Genomic DNA, 22,500 nt, shown 5'->3' on the forward strand with positions numbered 1-22,500 from the left:
AGCAACCAAAACAATAAAAGCAACAACAACGCAGAGTTAATACCGATTACGTGCACACACGGCAACACTTGTACAGTTTTACTTTACAGACGGCGCCAACACACATTCACACAAAAGCAAAGGAAAGAAGCCACCCTCATAGACAAGGAGGCAGACAGGCCTGTAGGCCAAATGTGCGCGGGACCGGGGGGGTCCCACCCGCGTCCTCGTAACGCGTTGGCGGGCGAACCGCAAATGTGGCTGCGCGGCTGTGCTCCTTGGCGGGTTTCGTTGGCACGACGTTTGGGGTGGGGTGGGAACGGGGCCCCCTTTTGCACTATCTCAGCGTGGGGGAAAGGGGGAATTGTTGATGCCCTGGGGGAGGAGAATGGCTGGCTGGCTGGCTTGGGTCCTGCGACGAGACGAGCGATTCCCCACACCGTAACCTCGTCGCCGACCGCCGTCCTTCTCTCCTCGGACCCGAGCTCCCTTGCCTGCAGTTCCACCGTGCGCACTCGCCTCGACTTCACCAACGCAACGCGTCCCTAACAGCCACTTCTCGACGACCCTCTCCAGGCAACTCCAGAACTCAACTCTTCCTGCAACTCTTCTCAGTTCCGCACTCCTCACCCGACCGACTCGACTGACAATTCGCCTTGCGCTCGCCTTTTTATAGGCGGGCAGGAGAAGCCAGTATGCAAATATTCGGATCAGAATGACCTCGGGGGTGGAGCCACGCTCGCCCATTGGTCGGAGGAAACGGGGGCGTGAACCTCCCCTGATCCTAGAATTTGCATATATCGACTTCACACACACGCGCCTGGAGGCGGGGCCAAGCCGCCCCGCGCTTGCTAATTGGACGGAGGAAAAGTGGGCGTGTAGCGTTTTTGATCCAAATTTTCCCTCGGAAAGGCCGCTATTTGCGCTCGCGGCTCTGTGCGCTCGGCACCAAACGCCGAACGGGCCCGAGACAGCCCGACATTCAGTGTTCACAGGTGGTGCGGGAATGGCTGTAGAAGGAGAGAGGTGAAGGTGGTGGAGGGTTTTCGTTGGTGGTTTGATGGTTATGGTGCCGTTTGGGAATGGCGGTGGTCCGATGATGTGGGAGCGTAGATGGTGGCGGTGGCGTGGTTGTTGTGTGATGGCGGTTGAGACGTGGTTGGTTCAAAATAGAGATAGAACAGAAAAAATGGCTAACTCAAAGCATCGCAGCCTGGATGAATCACATAAATTCCCTCTATACAACGGGTTTTGGCTAACGACACATGTACTTAGAGATATCTCACCTACGGGCCCTTTATGGTGTAATGCAAATTTCCACAGCCGTAACAGTATATTGATGACTTCCGTCATCTGTTTGTTTGTGTGTGTGTGTGTGTGTGTGTGTGTGTGTGTGTGTGTGTGTGTGTGTGTGTGTGTGTGTGTGTGTGTGTGTGTGTGTGTGTGTGTGTGTGTGTGTGTTTGTAGGCACGATAACTCGAGAACAGAATAAGCTACCAATGTCAAATTACACCACGTGATTCAGGAGGGTGATGGCTCGTGCTGATTAGATTTTGGTCAAAATCGGTCAAAGGTCAAGGTCATAGTGAGGTCAAACATTCGAGTTTTTGATGGTTTGGTACAGAATCATCGTAGAAACTTCTGGTTTGCATCGCAACCTTCTCCAGAGACAGCTTTTATTAGACAAGGTCAGAGGTCAAGTTGACAATTTTGTAAGTACCAGTCTATGACTGTTTGTCTTTTTTATTTATTACATGGAACATGTACATATTTGAAACTGATACAGTAGTTCGCCCAACACCCTGAAACAGCATATTTCAGTCCACTGCAGAACCCCCCCCCACCCCCTTTCCAACTACACACACACACACACACACACACACACACACACACACACACACACACACACACACACACACACACACACACACACACACACACACACACACACACACACGTTTGTCACATCTACCATGCTTGCGAATCGCGGATTACCGAGAGTGCGCAGCCATGGGAATAGAACCCACACCATCATAAACCAGGTAGTCATTACACCAATTATTTTTTTGTGGAGCATCATGCAGGGTGGATTTGTCATGGTCCTTAACATGTGGCGAGAAGACCTGCTGCACTAAAAATGGTGAACAACCAAACTACAGGGTAGATAGATAGGGATTTCAAAGGTATATAAGAAACAAAAAAAAACCCCAATGGTCTTATCAATGTCAGGTCAGGTATGGGAGCATGTGCCAGAACAGCGCGTCGCTGCGTCCACTTTCCGCCGGTACTCCAGGGGCCTCCGTCTGGCCATCCCCCAGGCAGATGCCAGGCCCATCCCCATCTCCTTGAGATGATGGTCAACCTGCTGCAACCATGAGGCACGTGGTCGGCCCACTGGCCTCCTCCACTCATGAGACTCCCTCGCTGAGAGAATCTGGTAAGCAGGATAAGCGTCAGGAAAACGAGCCACATGTCCATACAGCCGCAACTGACGCTCACGGACTATGCAGGTAACAAATCTTATCCGAGTCTCTCTCAGCAACCGCTCGTTGGATACAAAATCCAACCAGCGATAGCCAAGGATTCTCCGAAGACACCTGGTACCAAAGGAATTAAGTCTCCGTCTCAGATCCTTGGTCAGAGTCCAAGTCTCGCACCCATAGAGCAAGACTGGAAGTAGCAAGGACCTGAAGACTCGGACTTTCGTCCTCCCGCACAGGTACCGGCAGCGCCACACCCCATGATCCAGTGAATCCATTACTCCCCAGGCCCGACCCAGACGTCTATTGACCTCTGACTCGCAGCCAGCAGAGACATGAATATCACTGCCAAGGTAAGTGAATCTCTCCACGACCTCAACATCCTCACCACAAACAGACACAGACAGGACAGCAGCATCCAAGATGTCACCGAAAGCCTGGATCTTAGTTTTGACCCAAGAAACCCGTAATCCCAGCGACTCCGACTCCTCATTCAGCACCTCGAGGGCCCCCAAAAGGATGTCTGAAGTCTCTGCAAAGATGACTACATCGTCTGCAAAATCAAGGTCCGAGATCTTGACATTCCCAAACGATGCACCGCAACTTGATCTCTCCGACATCCTCCCTAAAATCCAGTCCATACAAGTGCTGAAAAGTGTGGGGGCAAGTACACATCCCTGACGAACTCCAGTAACAACTGGAAATAAGTCAGAGGTGGTACCACCACACTTCACAGCACTCTCAGTACCAGAGTAGAGTTCAGACATCAGATCGATCAGTTTTGGTGGCACCCCACGAAGACCAAGAATCCTCCAGAGGACATCCCGATTCACTGAATCGAACGCTTTACAGACATCAACATAGGCTGCAAGCAGCCCCTGCCGAAACTCTTGTCTGCGTTCGGTGAGGACACGAAGTGCAAGGATACGGTCAATCGTTGACCTCTTTGGTGTGAAGCCTGACTGCTCTGGACGCTGGCGCTCAAGCAGATGGTGGCGAACCCTATCAAGAATTATCCGAGCAAAGACCTTGCCCAGCACTGAGAGCAGCGTCACCCCTCGGTAGTTGTTTCAGTCTTGGCGATCACCCTTCCCTTTCCAGAGAGGGACAACAAGGCCCCTCTTCCAGTCAGTTGGGATGATGCCTGTGTTCCAGGCAGAGCACAAAACTGCATGCAACGACACGAGTGCAACATTTCCACCAGCCTTGAGAAGTTCGGCATGGATGCCACAGATCCCTGGAGCTTTGCCCCGTTTCAACTGGTTCACCGCAGCCCGTGTTTCCACAAGCGAAGGTGGACCACAGTTGATTTGAGGGTCAGCAACAGGGATTGTAACACCCTTGACGTCCAACTCGACAGTTGGGGGATCAACCTGGTACAACCGCTCAAAGTAACCGGCCCAGCGGGCCTTCACTTCAGACTCCTCTGTCAAGAGCCTACCACTCTCTGCTCGAACTGCAGTGCTCCGAGGGATGGGCTTGGATGAACGTAATGCGTGAATTCCCCTGTAAGCGGGACGAGAATCACCTGTCCACAGGTGATGCTCTACCCCCTCACAGATTCCTCGCACATAGGCCTCCTTGTCCACCCTCAGTGCACGTACAGTTTTACGCCTCAGCTCCCTGAACAGCTCAGCTCTGCCATTCAGCCTGGCCCTGCGACTCTGGTCAATGGTATCCAGTGTCCCTTGAGAGACAAAATTCTTCTTTGCCCTGTGGTGAGTTCCAAGACATCCACCGGCAACATCAAGGACGGTAGTCTTGAAGGCGCTCCACAACTCTTCAGGACCCCCCAAAGCACCCAGACCCCCCAAGTGTCCACTCAGCCTGTTCGCAAACTCCTCAGCTACTCTCTCATCCCTGAGCTTGGCAACATCCAGCCTAGGCTGGGATGGTACCATTCTCCAGGATTTAAGGTGCAGCTTTAGAGTTGCTACAACAAGCCTGTGGTCAGTATTGAGGAACTGAGCACTCCGGTAGACCCTGCAGTTCTGGATCATCCTCCAATGACCGTCAATGAGGACATGGTCAATCTCCTTTGCCACACCGCCAGCGTTGGAATACCAAGTCCAGCGATGAGCTCGTGGGCGCTGAAACCATGAACCAGCCACCCTAAGTCCATGACTTCTTGCAAAGTCAAGGAACTTAGTGCTATTCTGGTTCATAGTTCCTGACCCATGGGGACCAACACACACCTCATAACCATCCCTATCAGTTCCAGTCGATGCATTGAAATCCCCCAAGACTAGAAGTGTATCTCGTCTGGTGCACTGATCAACCACAGACTCGAGTGGCGTAGAATGCATCCTTCACGGTGAGATCACTCGCCTCAGTCGGAGCATAAACAGAGACCAGGGAAATGACACCTAAGGAGTGACGAATCCTTAATCTCATAATACGCTCGTTGACCGGTGTTACCTCAATTATCATTGGGGTCAGCTTATTGGACACAGCTACAGCAACTCCTTGGGTATGGTAACCATCAGAGCGACCAGACCAATAGTAGGTGTAACCACCCACCATTATCTCGCCGCAATCCGGTCTCCGAACCTCAGAGAGAGCTGCAATCCCTATGTCCAAACGCTTGAGCTCAGATGATAACAGAGACAGGTGATCATCCTCTCTGAGGGATAGGACATTCCAGGCACCCACCCGAAGGGACCGCCTCAGGTTAACCCAAGGAGACCGCCGTCTGGTGGACGACACCTCAGCACCACTCCGACACACTCTCCCGCAATCTGACCCAGGGATGTTACCCCGTGGTTTCCCTCCGATCAAAGATTGGGGGTCCCGAAGGCTTTGCCCCAATCCGGTCATCCGGTGAGCTGCCCTGCGAAGGGAAGCTGCACAGGAGGTACTCCCACGGAGTGGGTTTTCAGATTTTTTTGCGTTTTTACGTTTTGCGTAATGAAGGGTTTTACGGTGGCTGGAGTGCAAATCCTGCCACCAACCTCCTAATAAGAAGTAACCCAACTGCAGGAGGACGTCTGCAGACACAGTTGGGCACTAGATATGGATGGCCGTTGGCTCACAAGGAGCTCCTCCGCCCTTTGACAGGTTTTGTTTTTAATCCTGCTGGGTGTCCATATCCAAACACCCCCCTCACCAGAAAACCTGGTGGGGGAGACGGTTTAGTCGCCGACAACCCGACCATGGAACAGGTTAGTACAGGTTTACATGTTACCTGTAGCAGGTCACAGATCGAACCTGACCTGACTTCTTATCAATGACTTATCAATGGTCTGCAGTGAATTGGAGACAACATTTGAGAACACCACAAGTTGTGCTTCCAAGTTACAAATGAGTAGTGTGAAAATAACCACAGACCATGTGGACATCAATTAAACTGTGGGAATGCCCTTGTGGAAAAATATGGAAGAGTACTGTTGCTGAGTATCGACTGTACCTTTCTTGGGTCACCTTACACTATCAAGTTACTCCATTGGAGAAGAGTTCGATATTTGGGATGAAAAGTGGTCCAGTAGCAAAGTCCAGGATTTATCAGATACTGGTGCAACCATTCTGAAATTCAATAATCAGGAATACGTACCCATCTTCACTTCCCTGATCTTAAGTACATCATTTCCAGTCACATGATGAGAATGTCAAAGGTCAATCTTCAGCTTGAGAAGGCTGAAGATATGTAAGGAGGTCTACAATGACCAATGACAGGTTAAATGGACTGGCCCTCCTCAAGCACATTCTAGTAGTGGACCAGACTTGTGAAAAAGTGTTTAAGATGTTTTCCGGGCAGCACCCAAGGAGGGCTGGATGCATGTTAAAAAGAGGATAGCTTTCACTGTCCAGGTCACACTTCTTTACCCATATACAGTACCTTGGCAGTGAAAGCACAACTCAAACACTTTTATACAACACAATTAAACAGCTGCAACTAGAACGGCACAAGGAAGAGCGAATACCTCCACCAGGCTGAACAGTTTACGTTTTGTATCGAATTGTTTTGCCTGATCTGCGTCTGGATCTTCATCAAAATCACACCCAACCTGTCCACCAAGTTTCAACCTAATCCGGCCATAACTTTTTGAGATGATAGATAAACAGATAGACAAACTGATAGGGGTGAATACATAACCTTAGTCCACCTTTGGTGGTGGAGGTAATGACAAATGATCTCTTAATTTTAATTCAGTCCTAACACTTTAATCATTACAATGTTTTTTTTTTTTTAATTCTTTAAATATTTCAATTCAGGATTGTAAAAATGAGGGGGGGGGAGGGGGTAGCGGAGAGGTTTTGCCTGCAGCCCATGAAGGGGCTAACCCCTCGGCCCCTTAATAAGGAAACCTGTCATTATCCAGGAGTGGATCCACCACAGAACGGGATAATGTTGAGGTAGGAAACCCTCCCTGTAAATTGCCCAGTGTGGGCTTGATTTCTCATGAGAGATGACCCCATTACAACATCGTCTCAATCCTTAGCAGGCTAAATATGAGATAATAATTGAGTAACATAAAGATGCTACTCCAGGGAATCATATAAAAACCAATCAGGCGAAATTTGATTGTTCGCTGACTTCCCTGTCTGCCTTGTGTTCATCGTTTCATTTATACCCTCGTTGATCCCTATTCCTACCAAACCATCACAGGTAGGAATTGTTACCAAACCAGTTCAGTTTCTGCAACAATAATCACCTTTCTATCTTTATCGTGTTAAAAGAGGTTTTGGCAGAAAGTTGTGTATAATTTTGACGTCATGATATGGTTTGTTTGTTTTTGCAGCTGAGGGAAGCACTGAAGACACTTGATCGTCTGCAACATAATTCAAGCATGGCTGGAGAGAGGAGTTTGGCAACCCTGAAAGAAGGAAGGGGTTCCATTTCACATGCAAAAGACTTGCTCAAGGATGTTACTGCAGTTCTCAAAGGTAAGGCACCTCCATCCATTTGGGAAGGGACAAATCATCCTTCCGTAATCTGTTACCCAGCATCTCATCACCAGCTGGGCCCTTTTGTTTGTTTCCTTTAACGAATGCTGCTAGCCGCTATGGAATAGTAGGACGGTGTCATCTGAAAAATAGAATTTCCATCACTGTCATCTATGTTGAGTTTATGGAATCCAAAAGCTGAAGAGTTACATAAGAAGAACTACTTATTTCGCGTCTTCAGACGGATAGGGTTGCCGAAGCAGTTTTCCATTGGTTAGGGGGCACAGTCCTGGATGGGTCGTCACTCCGATGTAGGATACTCAAATGGCTCCTTCTTCCCAGTAAGCTGGAACCAACCTTGGAAGGATGACAGGTTGTTCACCTGGTGCTATTTAATGGCACAAGGACTCAAACTCAGGACCCTAAGATCTTAAGCCAGCCACCTGAACCGTTAAGTCAACACCAGGCTGTTATACAAGGCTAATTTAATGATGTTTTCAAGTTTCGAATTATGGGATATTTGAGCCATGTAATTGCATCGACCTGATACAAGCTTCAGAGTTATTGACTCGTTCAATAACGCTCACCCAGGAAGTTCAAGGCTTGCAAGAGGCAAAAAATGGCCACCTCTGATGATGTCATTGCATTGCTGCATTGCTAGCATATACCACTTTTTTACTGATATACATGTGCTGATAAATTAACTTCACAAAAGGTATCCACGGACAACAAATCATGAGGATTTTCGTTTTTCTTGTGCTTCTCAGTGTCCTTCACTCACTCCAACCTAAATATGCAGAAGAGTGCAATAGCATTGTTAGGGTTTGTAAACAGAGCAACAAATGAGGTACTTTATTTACATCCAGGAAATGTATGATGTGAGCCGGTATAAAGTACAAGGTCATTGTGTGTGTGTGTGTGTGTGTGTGTGTGTGTTTGTGTGTGTGTGTGTGTGTGTGTGTGTGTGTGTGTGTGTGTGTGTGTGTGTGTGTGTGTGTGTGTGTGTGTGTGTGTTTCAGATCCTTTGGTGCCCTTGCAGACAGTGGCACAATTGTGTGAACGGGTGCTTGCCATATCAATGTCCACAGCCTTGCCCGAACTGGAATACATACGTCTGCACTACGGGGACATAGACAACGCCCTGAACATTCCTGCAACGGAACTAAAAGCAATCTCAATTTTGAAGGAGGGAGCAGAAAATGCAAGGTGAATGTTCCAACTCGGTGTGCATTTCATATCGTTTCAAACACCCACCTTCATCATCTCAACGGTTCTCACACAGACATCTCCTTTTGTGTATTTATGTAGCCGAGGGCAACATCTTTCACAGTCTTGTCAAACCTACATATCTTGTGCCACAAGGCGCACACTAAATTTTACTTCCATGGACATTAAGTCCTTGGGGTCCACATTACCCAATTGTTAACCAAAATTTTGCTTCTTCTCTCGCTGCTGAATGAGATTTCAAACGTCTGGAATGTTACTTTCAAACAAGGGATTGGAAAAAGAAAAAAACACACAATGAAATGGTGCACCTTCATACTGTGCTCATTTTGTTGTAAATATTGAAGAGTTGATTAAAAGAATACATGAGTGGACAGTGAAAGATCTGTAGCTGAACAGGACACCATAAATACCTCCCAAAGCATGCCAAATGATTTCTTTAGATCTTCTCTTTTCATTGCCTTGCTCCTACTTTTTGTGTTGCATCAATGAGTATATAGCGTCCTTAAGATGGGTGTTAATCTGGATGACCCACGAGAAATTACAGATACCATGGCACTCCTTGAAAAAGAATAGGTTATTATGTGCCAATGCTCTGGCCAAGCTCCAAATCCCTGGACTAATGTATACAGAGAGCTAGACATCAACTGCACAGTCCTGCCCGCTCATATGATGCAAAGCACGTGAGACTCATGTCATCTCTCTCCTCACATCCACCTCCCATCTCTCCTGTAGGAAAATGGTAAATGGGGTCCAAGAATCATCTCAGGAATTGAGCAGAGATTTACATGAAGCACAGCAAGCTCTTGAAGCTGCAAAAATCAAAGGGAACAACGTGAAAGTTGTTCTTGATGGTCTGGAGCAGCAGTTGCATCAGGTAACAGGCTACACCTGCCACGAGGGTAATGGTTTGCAATGATGGCCTTATTCACCGAATTGTATCTCTTACCTTGCAGTCAAAGCTTGAAATTTCATAATGCAAATGGTTTGTACCAATAAGCAATAAATATGGAAGTTTTCATTTCATGAGAATCGTTTGTGTGGGAGGTTTGATAATCCTATTCCTGTACAAAACTTATACCGGATATACAGGGTGTTCAAATTTAAACCATAATAAATAAATAAATAAGCAAAATGACATGCCATGATAAAAACATGCCGTTTTCTGTATGGGAAATGGCATTTGGTGAAGTTTCATTGTCAAGATGGTCCGAATCCGAATGGACTTTTGGGGACTGTTCAAGAATGACTCGAGGATGTGTTCAACATCCTCACCACTTGTGCTTGGCCGGCCTAACCCCCTTCCTCTACAGAACACTACCAGTCTCCATAAACCTTTTGTGGCACTCACGAATCATTTATCTCGATGGTGGCTGCCTTTCATAGGTCGTCCTGAAACTTCGTTGAACCTGTGCAGCTGATTTAGTCTCTGCAAACCAGGCAATGCTGTGGGGATGCCATTTGCAGTAAATGTGACGTCACGCGTCACAAGAGACACCTGGTAACGAAAAAAGTCAATAAAACTTTGAGAAACGTTATTTCACATGCAGGCAATGCAGCAAACCGCATCCTTGTACCCCATTTCATCTTCTTTTTGATTTATTACCGTTTCAATTTGGAATGGTAATTTGTAAACACCCTGTGTTACTTTCATTGGCAAGAAGAACGACCTGAAGAAAACCAAACATGGTGGTACATGTGACAACTTTTGGTCTTCTTTTTACAAAACCGTCATTGATCGAAATCCATCGTCAAGATGTCGATACTATTGCAATTCTCTTTGTGCCCGATATCAAGTTCGTTCCTCGTACTTTCTCCCTCCTCCTTGCCTCCTCGGTGTAGGTGGAACGTGAGCGAAATGCAAGGGGAATTGAAGAGGTGTGGGGGGGGGGGGAGGTGTAATAAATGGAATCCAGAGAAAAGAAAGAGATGAAGAGTATGGAAAGTAGGGGGTGACGGGGTAGAGTACGTATGGGTGATATTTTAGGGTTCGAGGGTGAATCTTTCCACCATATAACATGGGGGGAGGTGGAATTGCATTTATGGCATCACTCACTTTGGATGGTAACCAAACAATTTTAATGGTCATAGACTCAAAGTGGATAACCACATGTGTACTTGTTTTCATCTTTCTCACCTTGTCTGTTGAGATTAAATTGATCTCGTCTAATGCCATACGCCCTGTCCTTGTACCAACCAATTTTAGACGGAGTCGGTGCTGGAGGAAGTACAAACACAAAATGGCAAAGAAGAGTGGCAGATTACCAAACTGGAGACCGGCATTGAAGAGTTGCAGGAGGATGGGGCCTGGCTGAAAATGCTCGCAGGGAATGCGAGAGACACTTCAGCAAAGGCAAAGACTGAAGCTGCACACAGCATTCAGGTACTGCAAGCAAACACACTAGTTGTGACTATATTACTATTAGGATTATTTGGCCTGCTTGGCCATTCCTCTCCAATCATATGGATTGTGGGACTGACAGTATGGCCAGAGGTGTGCACACTCACCTCTCATCTGTCTAGCCTGGGTTTGAATATCGACCCAGCTATAAACTGCCAGTCCGGTGTTTCACAAGCCAGGTGATTCATCAAGGTGTGTGCCGTCCTTTGGATGGACGTTAAACGGGTGTCCCATCTGCTGGCATTAGTTGGTGGACGTTAAAGATCCCACGATCTTCTTCGTGAAGAGTAGGCGAGCTATCGCTGACACCTTGAACAAATTTTAATTTCTTGCCCTAATCTACAGAGGGTACTGCATCAGTGGCACAGCCGCGCCCTCAGCCAATGATGCCACGACGCAGCGTTGTGCTGCATACGAACGAATGAAGACACGGGTGGAGGAATCTGAGGTTCAAATCCCAAACACGAGTTTTATTCATGACCTCCACCACCGAAGGTGGAAGGAGGTTATGTTTTCACTTCTGTCTGTCTGTTTGTGTGCAGGATATCTCAAAACGTTATGGACGGATTCAGGTGAAATTCTGAGAGCAGGTTGAGTGTGTGACAAGGACGAACTGATGAGATTTTGGTGAAGATCCGGATCTGACCACTCACATTTTAAAATTGATTCTTCACCCTTGAGAGATCCGGCTAAACTAATATAATCGCACAATATCTCAAAAATTGTGGACGGATTCGGACGAAACTTGGTGGACACGTTGGGTGTGTGACACGGCCGAATTGATTCAGTTTTGGTGAAGATCCGAATCCGGATCCAGATACGCGATATTTTTTTTTTTTTAATTGATTCTTCACCATTGAGAGATGGGGCTAAAAACGACAAATTTATTGGGCCTGATATGTTCTCGTGGATCAGGCATTGCGCGGCGGAGGTATGCGCTCTACCGAGTGCCCTTCTTCAGGGTGCCCCACATAAAACTAGGAAATTTGAGATTTTGAGATTTCTTTTGCCGTATCAATAAACTAACATATAAATTTTCCAACCGTTTTAAAATTTAATTTCAGAATGCAGCAGTTATCAAATTTGTATCTTTGTTTTACACTACATCTAAGTTTGCTTTTGTTTTGTTTAAAATAAACTGTAGCAAATTTCCTGGTTTTCTGTGGGGCACCCTGGAGTTTGTCCATAGTCTACTGTTCTTGCAATGTGACAATAAGTATAGGTCCTCATCCTGCATGGAATCCTTCCACATATATTTAAAATATTACTGTTGATAAATAAAAACAGACACTGTGCAGAAAATGCGTTTCTTGGGGGGCCTGCTATTGTATTTTCCAGGCAACAGGAGAGCCAAATAACACCCATCCAGCCAATATCAACATGGGGTCCCATCTTTCATGACTTCCTGCTAAATTGGGCATCACTGCAAGTACAAAGAATTTGCCATTTTCCATTTATAAAAACCCCTTAGCTGCAGGCACAGAAATATCTGACTCGTCACACCTGCTTTCATGGACAACTTTGCTTTTTACTTTCAGCAGACGCCATTGGGCATTGCCTCCATACAGGTCATTAACTTTGAAAACTCGATTTGCTTACATATGGGGTTGATGACCCAGAGTTCAATGCGATTGTAAAAGTCGATTCTTGTGCTACCTGGCCCAGATATATTCCAAGTTAGAAAAGACGTTAACCCGGCTGTCCCATACACATTCACCAACGAACGTTTAAAACTTAAGAGTGGTTGAAAAGTTAAGGCTTCATTTGTTAAATGACTGAACTCAGGTACATTGCGTTTGAGCTGTATAGTACGTGTTAGATTTCTGACCCGACTACAAAGTGTCCTCTTGCAGCCAAAGAGAAAGGACTTGACCTAGAGGAAACTGCTATTTGGAGCAGTCAACCCAGCTGTTCCATCTGCTCACGTTTGCTTGTGGCATTTAAGATGCCTTTGTACCTTTCAAAAAGAGTGGGTTATTATTTGCTGGAACTTTGGTCAGATTCCAGCCTCCTGGTTTACTGCCAGACATCTGTAGTAATGGATGGCAGGCACCACCAGGCAGCGTGGGACACCTGTACAGTGGATGGGTCCACCTTTCCGACTCTGAAACAAAGGGCCACAATTGTGTGTGTAAGTCACAGCCAGCAGGGCTGAAGAAATACCAAACAGACAGGACGCATGGGAAAGGAGATGCTTGTAGTGTTCTTTGATGCCGGGGCTTCAATGACAACAAAATTATTCCCAACGGACAGACGATGGTGTTCTCTGACACAAGAATCCCCTCACTCCGTGCAGCAATGCTGAGTGATGCAAACGCCATGATGCATGTACAACAGCGTAGGTGGATCTTTCACCACGATAAAGCATCATGTACACACATTACTTCATCATTGAATTTCTAACGAATCTAACCAATCACGGGGTGACATTCCTCCCAAATACAACATATTCATACCAAGGGACTTCATGCTGCTTCACAGTCAGCTGTTACCAATGTGTTGGAGGAGGGTACCAAGAATGCCTGATCGCCAAAGTGTCAATCTTTTTTTGAAAAATGTTCGAAGAAGTGCATCAAAAGTGAAGGGAACCATATCAAAGGCCAGGATTGTACTGAAAATCACCTCTGTGCTAAGTTTGCCTGCATAATGGCAGCACCTGGAACTGATTCTGATTTTTAACCAAGCATATAGTGTGGGTAAGCAGATTCACATTTTTAAACTGTCAATAACACATGTTATGTGTCACACACTTAGATGGTGGCTGAGCTGTCAGACAAACTTGCAAATATGTCAAGCATCGATGGAACTGGAGTACTCTCAGAAGAAGGAGGAACATCTCAGGAGGTGACGGCACGAATCCAGGGTCTGAAAAATGAAGCTTCGAGCTTTGTGATCGGACTAAGGCAATGGCTGAATGATCTTGAAGGTAAGTGATGCAATACATTACATTTCGTGGCCATGAAGCAATGCCAACCTATGCAAGTATCAACAATGATGCTTCCTGGCTGCAGTGGAGCACATTCAGAAGTTTAAGCTGAGATTGTTTCGTGATAAAGTTTTGGCTTTTTTTTTTTTTTCTCGCAATGTCTTCTTCCATCATTGCTGCTGCGATTTCATGTCTGAAGCACGATTATGTTGCTTTTCTAAGAAGGAGCATAACTGTCTAAAATGCTGAAAAAATACCACAAATGATATCTGTCTCTCTCTGTCTCTGTCTCTGTCTCTATTCTTTCTCTTTCTCTGTCTCTACTTTGTCTCTGTCTCTGTCTCTACCTCTACGTCGAACTCTATCTCAACTCTTTCTCTTTCTCCATCTCTATTCTTTCTCTTTCTCTTTCTCTGTCTCCATTCTTTCTCTTTCGCTTTCTCCATCTCGATTCTTTCTCTTTCTCTTTCTCTATCTCTACTTTATCTCTGTCTCTGTCTCTACCTCTACGTATAACTCTATCTCTATCTATATCTCTGTCTCTCCTCTTTCTCTTTCTCCACTCTTTCTCTATCTCTATCTCAACTCTTTCTCTATCTCTACTCTATATCTCTGTCTCTGTCTCTGTCTCTGCCTCTTTCTCGACTCTTTCTCTTTCTCTTTCTCGATCTCTTTCCCTTTTCTTTCTCTTTCTCTATTCTTTCTCTACCTCTCTCTATCTCTACCTCTATCTCAACTCTTTCTCTATCTCTATATCAATTCTTTCTCTATCTCAATCTCTACTCTATCTCTATCTCTATTCTTTCTTTTTCTCTTTCTCTATCTCTATCTCTTTCTTTCTCTATCTCTCTCTCTCTATTCTTTCTCTTTCTCTATCTATCTCTTTCTCTATCTCTTTATATCGCTCGATCTATTCTTTCTCTTTCTCTACTCTTTCTCTATATCTGTTGATATCTCTCTATCTATTCTTTCTCTATCTCTATCTCTCACTCTTTCTCTGTCTCGACCCTTTCTCTTTCTCTTTCTCCACTCTCTATCTCGACTCCCTTTCTCTATCTCTGTCTCCACTCTTTCTCTTTCTCGATCTCTTTCTCTTTTCTATCTCTATCTCTATTCTTTCTCTACTCTATTTATATCTCTATTTCTACATCTTTCTCTTTCTCTATTCTTTCTCTATTCTTTCTCTATCTCTATTCTTTCTCTTTCTTTGTCTCTATCTCTATTCTTTCTCTATCTCTGTCTCTACTCTTTCTCGATCTCGATCTCTTTCTCTTTTCTATCTCTATCTCTATCTCCATCTCTACTCTATTTCTACTCTTTCTCTATCTCTATATCTTTCTCTTTCTCATTCTCTATCTCTATTCTTTCTCCACTCTATTTCTATCTCTATTTCTACATCTTTCTCTTTCTCTATCTCTATTCTTTCTCTGTCTCTATCTCTATTCTTTCTCTATCTCTGTCTCTACTCTTTCTCTATCTCGATCTCTTTCTCTTTTCTATCTCTATCTCCATCTCTATTCTTTCTCTACTCTATTTCTATCTATTTCTACTCTTTCTCTATCTCTTTCTCATTCTCTATCTCTATTCTTTCTCTATCTCTATATCTTTCTCTTTCTCTATCTCTATTCTTTCTCTTTCTCTATTTCCATTCTTTCTCTTTCTCTTTCTCTATCTCTATTCTTTCTCTTTCTCTATTTCCATTCTTTCTTTCTCTTTCTCTATCTCTCTTCTTTCTCTATCTCTTTGTCTATCTCTATCTCTATTCTTTCTCGATCTCTATCTCAATTCTTTCTCTTTCTCGACTCTTTATCTCTATCTCTGTCTCTACCTCTACCTCAACCTCGATCTCGATCTCTGTCTCTACTCTTTCTCTTTCTCTATCTCAATTCTTTATCTACCTCTATCTCTACCTCTATCTCAACTCATTCTCTATCTCTATCTCCATTCTTTCTCTTTCTCTATCTCTCCACTCTATCTCGATCTCTTTCTCTATTCTTTCTCTTTCTCTTTCTCTTTATCTCTCTATCTATTCTTTCTCTATCTCTATCTCTACTCTATATCTCAATCTCCACTCTATCTCTGTCTCGACTCTTTCTCTTTCTCTACTATCTCTACCTCTTTCTCTCTTCTTTCTCTTTCTCGATCTCTTTCCCTTTTCTTTCTCTTTCTCTATCTCAACTCTTTCTCTACCTCTATCTCAACTCTTTCTCTACCTCTATCTCAATCTCTTTCTCAACCTCTATTCTTTCTCTTTCTCTTTCTCTATCTCGACTCTATATCTCCATCTCAATCTCCACTCTTTCTCTCCCTCTTTCTCTGTCTCGACTCTTTCTCTACTCTCTATATCTACTCTCTATCTCTACTCTCTATCTCTACCTCTTTCTCTATCTCTATTCTTTCTCTTTTCTATCTCTATTCTATTTCTATCTCTATTCTTTCTCGACTCTATTTCTATTTCTATCTCTATTTCTACTCTTTCTCTATCTCTTTCTCATTCTCTATCTCTATTCTTTCTCTTTCTCTATCTCTATATCTTTCTCATTCTCTATCTCTATTCTTTCTCTTTCTCTATTTCCATTCTTTCTCTATCTCTATCTCTCTTCTTTCTCTATCTCTTTCTCTATCTCTACTCTATCTCTACTCTATCTCTATATCTATTCTTTCTCTATCTCTTTCTCTTTCTCTGTCTCGATCTCTATTCTTTCTCTTTCTCGACTCTTTATCTCTATCTCTGTCTCTACCTCTACCTCAACCTCGATCTCTGTCTCTACTCTTTCTCTTTCTCTATCTCAATTCTTTATCTACCTCTCTCTATCTCTATCTCTATCTCAACTCATTCTCTATCTCTATCTCAACTCATTCTCTATCTCTATCTCAACTCATTCTCTATCTCTATCTCAACTCATTCTCTATCTCTCCTCTCTATCTCTCCACTCTATCTCGATCTCTTTCTCTATCTCTCTATTCTTTCTCTATCTCTATTCTTTCTCTTTCTCTTTATCTCTCTATCTATTCTTTCTCTATCTCTATCTCTACTCTATATCTCTGTCTCGACTCTTTCTCTTTCTCTACTCTCTATCTCTACCTCTTTCTCTCTTCTTTCTCTTTCTCGATCTCTTTCCCTTTTCTTTCTCTTTCTCTATCTCAATTCTTTATCTACCTCGCTCTATCTCTACCTCGCTCTTTCTCTACCTCTATCTCAACTCTTTCTCTACCTCTATCTCAACTCTTTCTCTACCTCTATCTCAACTCTTTCTCTACCTCTATCTCAACTCTTTCTCTACCTCTATCTCAACTCTTTCTCTACCTCTATCTCAACTCTTTCTCTACCTCTATCTCAACTCTTTCTCTACCTCTATCTCAACTCTTTCTCTACCTCTATCTCAACTCTTTCTCTACCTCTATCTCAACTCTTTCTCTACCTCTGTCTCGATCTCTTTCTCTATCTCTATTCTTTCTCTTTCTCTATCTCTATCTCGACTCTATATCTCCATCTCAATCTCCACTCTTTCTCTCCCTCTTTCTCTGTCTCGACTCTTTCTCTACTCTCTATCTCTACCTCTTTCTCTATCTCCATTCTTTCTCGACTCTATTTCTATTTCTATCTCTATTTCTACTCTTTCTCTATCTCAATCTCCATTCTTTCTCTTTCTCTATCTCTATTCTATCTCTTTCTCTGTCTCTGTCTCTATCTCTATCTCTGTTCTTTCTCCATCTCTACTCTTTATCTCTGTCTCTGTCTCTGTCTCGATCTCTTTCCCTATCTGTATTCTTTCTCTACCTCTCTCTATCTCTGTCTCTATATCTATTCTTTCTCTTTCTCTATCTCAACTCTATCTCTATCTCTTTCTATCTCTCTGTCTCTCTATCTATTCTTTCTCTTTCTCTATCTCCACTCCATCTCTCCCTCTTTCTCTGTCTCGACTCTTTCTCTTTCTCCACTCTATCTCTACTCTCTTTCTCTTTCTCTTTCTCTATCTCTGTCTCTACTCTTTCTCTTTCTCGATCTTTCTCTTTTCTATCTTGATCTCTATTCTTTCTCGATCTCTATATCTATTCTTTCTCTTTCTCTATCCCTATTCTTTCTCTTTCTATACTCTTTATCTCTATCTCTGTCTCTACCTCCACCTCTACCTCCATCTCAATTCTATCTTGATCTCGATCTCTGTCTCTACTCTTTCTCAATCTCTTTCTTTCTCTTTCTCTGTCTCTTTCTCTACCACTATCTCTTTCTCTATCTCTTTATATCTCTCGATCTGTTCTTTCTCTTTCTCTATCTCTTTATATCTCTCGATCTGTTCTTTCTCTTTCTCTATCTCTTTATATCTCTCGATCTGTTCTTTCTCTTTCTCTATATCTCTCGATATCTCTCTATCTATTCTTTCTCTTTCTCTACTCTTTCTCTATCTCTATATCTCAATCTCTCACTCTTTCTCTTTCTCCACTCTCTATCTCGACCCTTTCTCTATCTCTATTCTTTCTCCATCTCTGTCTCCACTCTTTCTCTTTCTCGATCTCTTTCTCTTTTCTATCTCTATCTCTATTTCTATCTCTATTTCTACATCTTTCTCTTTCTCTATTCTTTCTCAATCTCTATCTCTGTCTCTATCTCTATTCTTTCTCTACTCTTTATCTCTATCTCTGTCTCTACCTCTACCTCTACCCCGATCTTTCTCTTTCTCGATCTCTTTCCCTTTTCTTTCTCTTTCTCTATCTCAATTCTTTATCTACCTCTCTCAAATTTCTCTATCTCTATCTCTCCTCTCTATCTCGATCTCTTTCTGTTTCTCTATCTCTCTATTCTTTCTCTATCTCTCTATTCTTTCTCTTTTTCTTTTTCTATCTCTATCTTTACTCTAGATCTCAATCTCCACTCTATCTCTCGACTCTTTCTCTTTCTCTACCTCTTTCTCTGTCTCCATCTCTATTCTTTCTCTTTCTCTACTCTTTATCTCTATCTCTGTCTCTGTCTCGACCTCTACCTCTACTCTTTCTCTTTCTCTATCTCAATTCTTTGTCTACCTCTCTCTATCTCTACCTCTATCTCAACTCATTCTCTATCTCCATTCTTTCTTTCTCTATCTCTCCTCTCTATCTCTCCTCTCTATCTCGATCTCTTTCTGTTTCTCTATCTCTCTATTCTTTCTCTATCTCTTTATATCTCTTTATCTATTCTTTCTCTTTTTCTATCTCTATCTTTACTCTAGATCTCAATCTCCACTCTATCTCTCGACTCTTTCTCTACTCTCTATCTCTACCTCTTTCTCTTTCTCTACTCTTTATCTCTATCTCTGTCTCTGTCTCGACCTCTACCTCTACCTCTGTCTCCACTCCTTCTCTTTCTCTACTCTTTCTCGATCTCTTTCCCTTTTCTTTCTCTATCTCAATTCTTTATCTACCTCTCTCTATCTCTACCTCTATCTCAACTCTTTCTCTATCTCGATCTCTCCACTCTATCTCCACTCAATCTCGATCTCTTTCTGTTTCTCTATCTATCTCTTTCTCTATCTCAATCTCTTTCTCTTTCTCATTCTCTATCTCTATTCTTTCTCTTTCTCTATTTCCATTCTTTCTCTTTCTCTATCTCTCTTCTTTCTCTATCTCTATCTCTACTCTATCTCTATATCTATTCTTTCTCTATCTCTATCTCAATTCTTTCTCTATCTCTTTCTCTTTCTCGATCTCTATTCTTTCTCTTTCTCGACTCTTTATCTCTATCTCTGTCTCTACCTCAACCTCGATCTCGATCTCTGTCTCTACTCTTTCTCTTTCTCTATCTCAATTCTTTATCTACCTCTCTCTATCTCTACCTCTATCTCAACTCATTCTCTATCTCTATCTCTCCTCTCTATCTCAATCTCTTTCTCTATCTCTCTATTCTTTCTCTATCTCTTTCTCTTTATATCTCTTTATCTCTCTATCTATTCTTTCTCTTTTTCTTTCTCCATCTCTATCTCTACTCTATATGTCAATCTCCACTCTATCTCTCCCTCTTTCTCTGTCTCGACTCTTTCTCTTTCTCTACTCTCTATCTCTACCTCTTTCTCTCGTCTTTCTCTTTCTCGATCTCTTTCCCTTTTCTTTCTCTTTCTCTATCTCAACTCTTTCTCTACCTCTATCTCGATCTCCTTCTCTATCTCTATTCTTTCTCTTTCTCTATCTCTATCTCGACTCTATATCTCCATCTCAATCTCCACTCTTTCTCTCCCTCTTTCTCTGTCTCGACTCTTTCTCTACTCTCTATCTCTACTCTCTATCTCTATTCTTTCTCTTTCTCTTTTCTATCTCTATTCTATTTCTATTTCTATCTCTATTCTTTCTCGACTCTATTTCTATTTCTATCTCTATTTCTACTCTTTCTCTATCTCTTTCTCATTCTCTATCTCTTCTTTCTCTTTCTCCATTCTTTCTCTTTCTCTATCTCTCTTCTTTCTCTATCTCTACTCTATCTCTATATCTATTCTTTCTCTATCTCTTTCTCTTTCTCTGTCGCGATCTCTATTCTTTCTCTGTCTCTACCTCTACCTCGATCTCTGTCTCTACTCTTTCTCTTTCTCTATCTCAATTCTTTGTCTACCTCTCTCTATCTCTATCTCCATTCTTTCTTTCTCTATCTCTCCTCTCTATCTCTCCACTCTATCTCGATCTCTTTCTCTTTCTCTTTATCTCTCTATCTATTCTTTCTCTATCTCTACTCTATATCTCAATCTCCACTCTATCTCTGTCTCGACTCTTTCTCTTTCTCTACTCTCTATCTCTACCTCTTTCTCTCTTCTTTCTCTTTCTCGATCTCTTTCCCTTTTCTTTCTCTTTCTCTATCTCAATTCTTTATCTACCTCGCTCTACCTCTATCTCAACTCTATCTCAACTCTTTCTCTACCTCTATCTCAACTCTTTCTCTACCTCTATCTCAACTCTTTCTCTACCTCTATCTCAACTCTTTCTCCACCTCTATCTCAACTCTTTCTCCACCTCTATCTCAACTCTTTCTCTACCTCTATCTCAACTCTTTCTCTACCTCTATCTCGATCTCTTTCTCTATCTCTATTCTTTCTCTTTCTCCATCTCTATCTCGACTCTATATCTCCATCTCAATCTCCACTCTTTCTCTCCCTCTTTCTCTGTCTCGACTCTTTCTCTACTCTCTATCTCTACCTCTTTCTCTATCTCTATTCTTTCTCTTTTCTATCTCTATTCTTTCTCGACTCTATTTCTATCTCTATTCTTTCTCGACTCTATTTCTACTCTTTCTCTATCTCAATCTCCATTCTTTCTCTTTCTCTATCTCTATCTCTGTTCCCTCTCAATCTCTACTCTTTATCTCTGTCTCGATCTCTTTCCCTTTTCTTTCTCTTTCTCTATCTGTATTCTTTCTCTATCTCATCTCAACTCTATCTCTTTCTCTATCTCTTTATATCTCTCTGTCTCTCTATCTATTCTTTCTCTTTCTCTTTCTCTATCTCCACTCCATCTCTCCCTCTTTCTCTGTCTCGACTCTCTATCTCTACTCTTTCTCTTTTCTATCTCGATCTCTATTCTTTCTCGACTCTATTTCTATCTCTATTTCTTCTCTTTCTCTATTCTTTCTCTACTCTTTCTCTATCTCTTTATCTCAATCTCTCACTCTTTCTCTTTCTCCACTCTCTATCTCGACCCTTTCTCTATCTCTATTCTTTCTCCATCTCTGTCTCCACTCTTTCTCTTTCTCGATCTCTTTCTCTTTTCTATCTCTATCTCTATTTCTATCTCTATTTCTACATCTTTCTCTTTCTCTATCTCTGTCTCTACTCTATCTCTATTCTTTCTCTATCTCGATCTCTTTCTCTATCTCTATCTCTGTCTCTATCTCTATTCTTTATCTCTATCTCTGTATCTCTGTCTCTACCTCTACCTCTACCTCTACCCCGATCTCTGTCTCTACTCTTTATCTTTCTCGATCTCTTTCCCTTTTCTTTCTCTTTCTCTATCTCAATTCTTTATCTACCTCTCTCAAATTTCTCTATCTCTCCTCTCTATCTCGATCTCTTTCTGTTTCTCTATTCTTTCTCTATCTCTCTATTCTTTCTCTCTCTCTTTATATCTCTTTATCTATTCTTTCTCTTTTTCTTTCTCTATCTCTATCTTTACTCTAGATCTCTATCTCTCGACTCTTTCTCTTTCTCTACTCTCTATCTCTACCTCTTTCTCCATCTCTATTCTTTCTCTTTCTCTACTCTTTATCTCTATCTCTGTCTCTGTCTCTACCTCTGTCTCTACTCTTTCTCGATCTCTTTCCCTTTTCTTTCTCTTTCTCTATCTCAATTCTTTATCTACCTCTCTCTATCTCTACCTCTATCTCCATTCTTTCTCTATCTCGATCTCTCCACTCTATCTCCACTCAATCTCGATCTCTTTCTGTTTCTCTATCTATCTCTTTCTCTATATCTTTCTCTTTCTCATTCTCTATTCTTTCTCTTTCTCCATCTCTCTTCTTTCTCTATCTCTGTCTCTACTCTTTCTCGATCTCTATCTCTATTCTTTCTCTTTCTCTATCTCTTTCCCTTTTCTTTCTCTATCTCAATTCTTTCTCTTTCTATCTCCCTATCTATTCTTTCTCTGTCTCGACT

The 22,500-nt window shown here is 42.8% G+C and overlaps 1 protein-coding gene across 1 annotated transcript in view; it reads left to right on the forward strand.

The window, feature by feature from the left end:
- The window catches only part of LOC147028414 (uncharacterized), a 54,265-nt gene that overhangs the window by 24,103 nt on the left and 7,662 nt on the right, over positions 1-22,500 (forward strand). The window contains exons 7-11 of the mRNA XM_085878780.1: positions 7,199-7,343; positions 8,363-8,549; positions 9,303-9,444; positions 10,774-10,950; positions 13,723-13,894. Coding sequence (XP_085734906.1) covers positions 7,199-7,343; positions 8,363-8,549; positions 9,303-9,444; positions 10,774-10,950; positions 13,723-13,894 — 823 coding nt within the window. The remainder of the gene's footprint in view (positions 1-7,198; positions 7,344-8,362; positions 8,550-9,302; positions 9,445-10,773; positions 10,951-13,722; positions 13,895-22,500) is intronic.

Source organism: Eptatretus burgeri, chromosome 4 (assembly GCF_056783735.1).
Source record: "Eptatretus burgeri isolate ZD-2024b chromosome 4, Ebu_testis_v1, whole genome shotgun sequence".
NCBI lineage: Eukaryota > Metazoa > Chordata > Myxini > Myxiniformes > Myxinidae > Eptatretus > Eptatretus burgeri.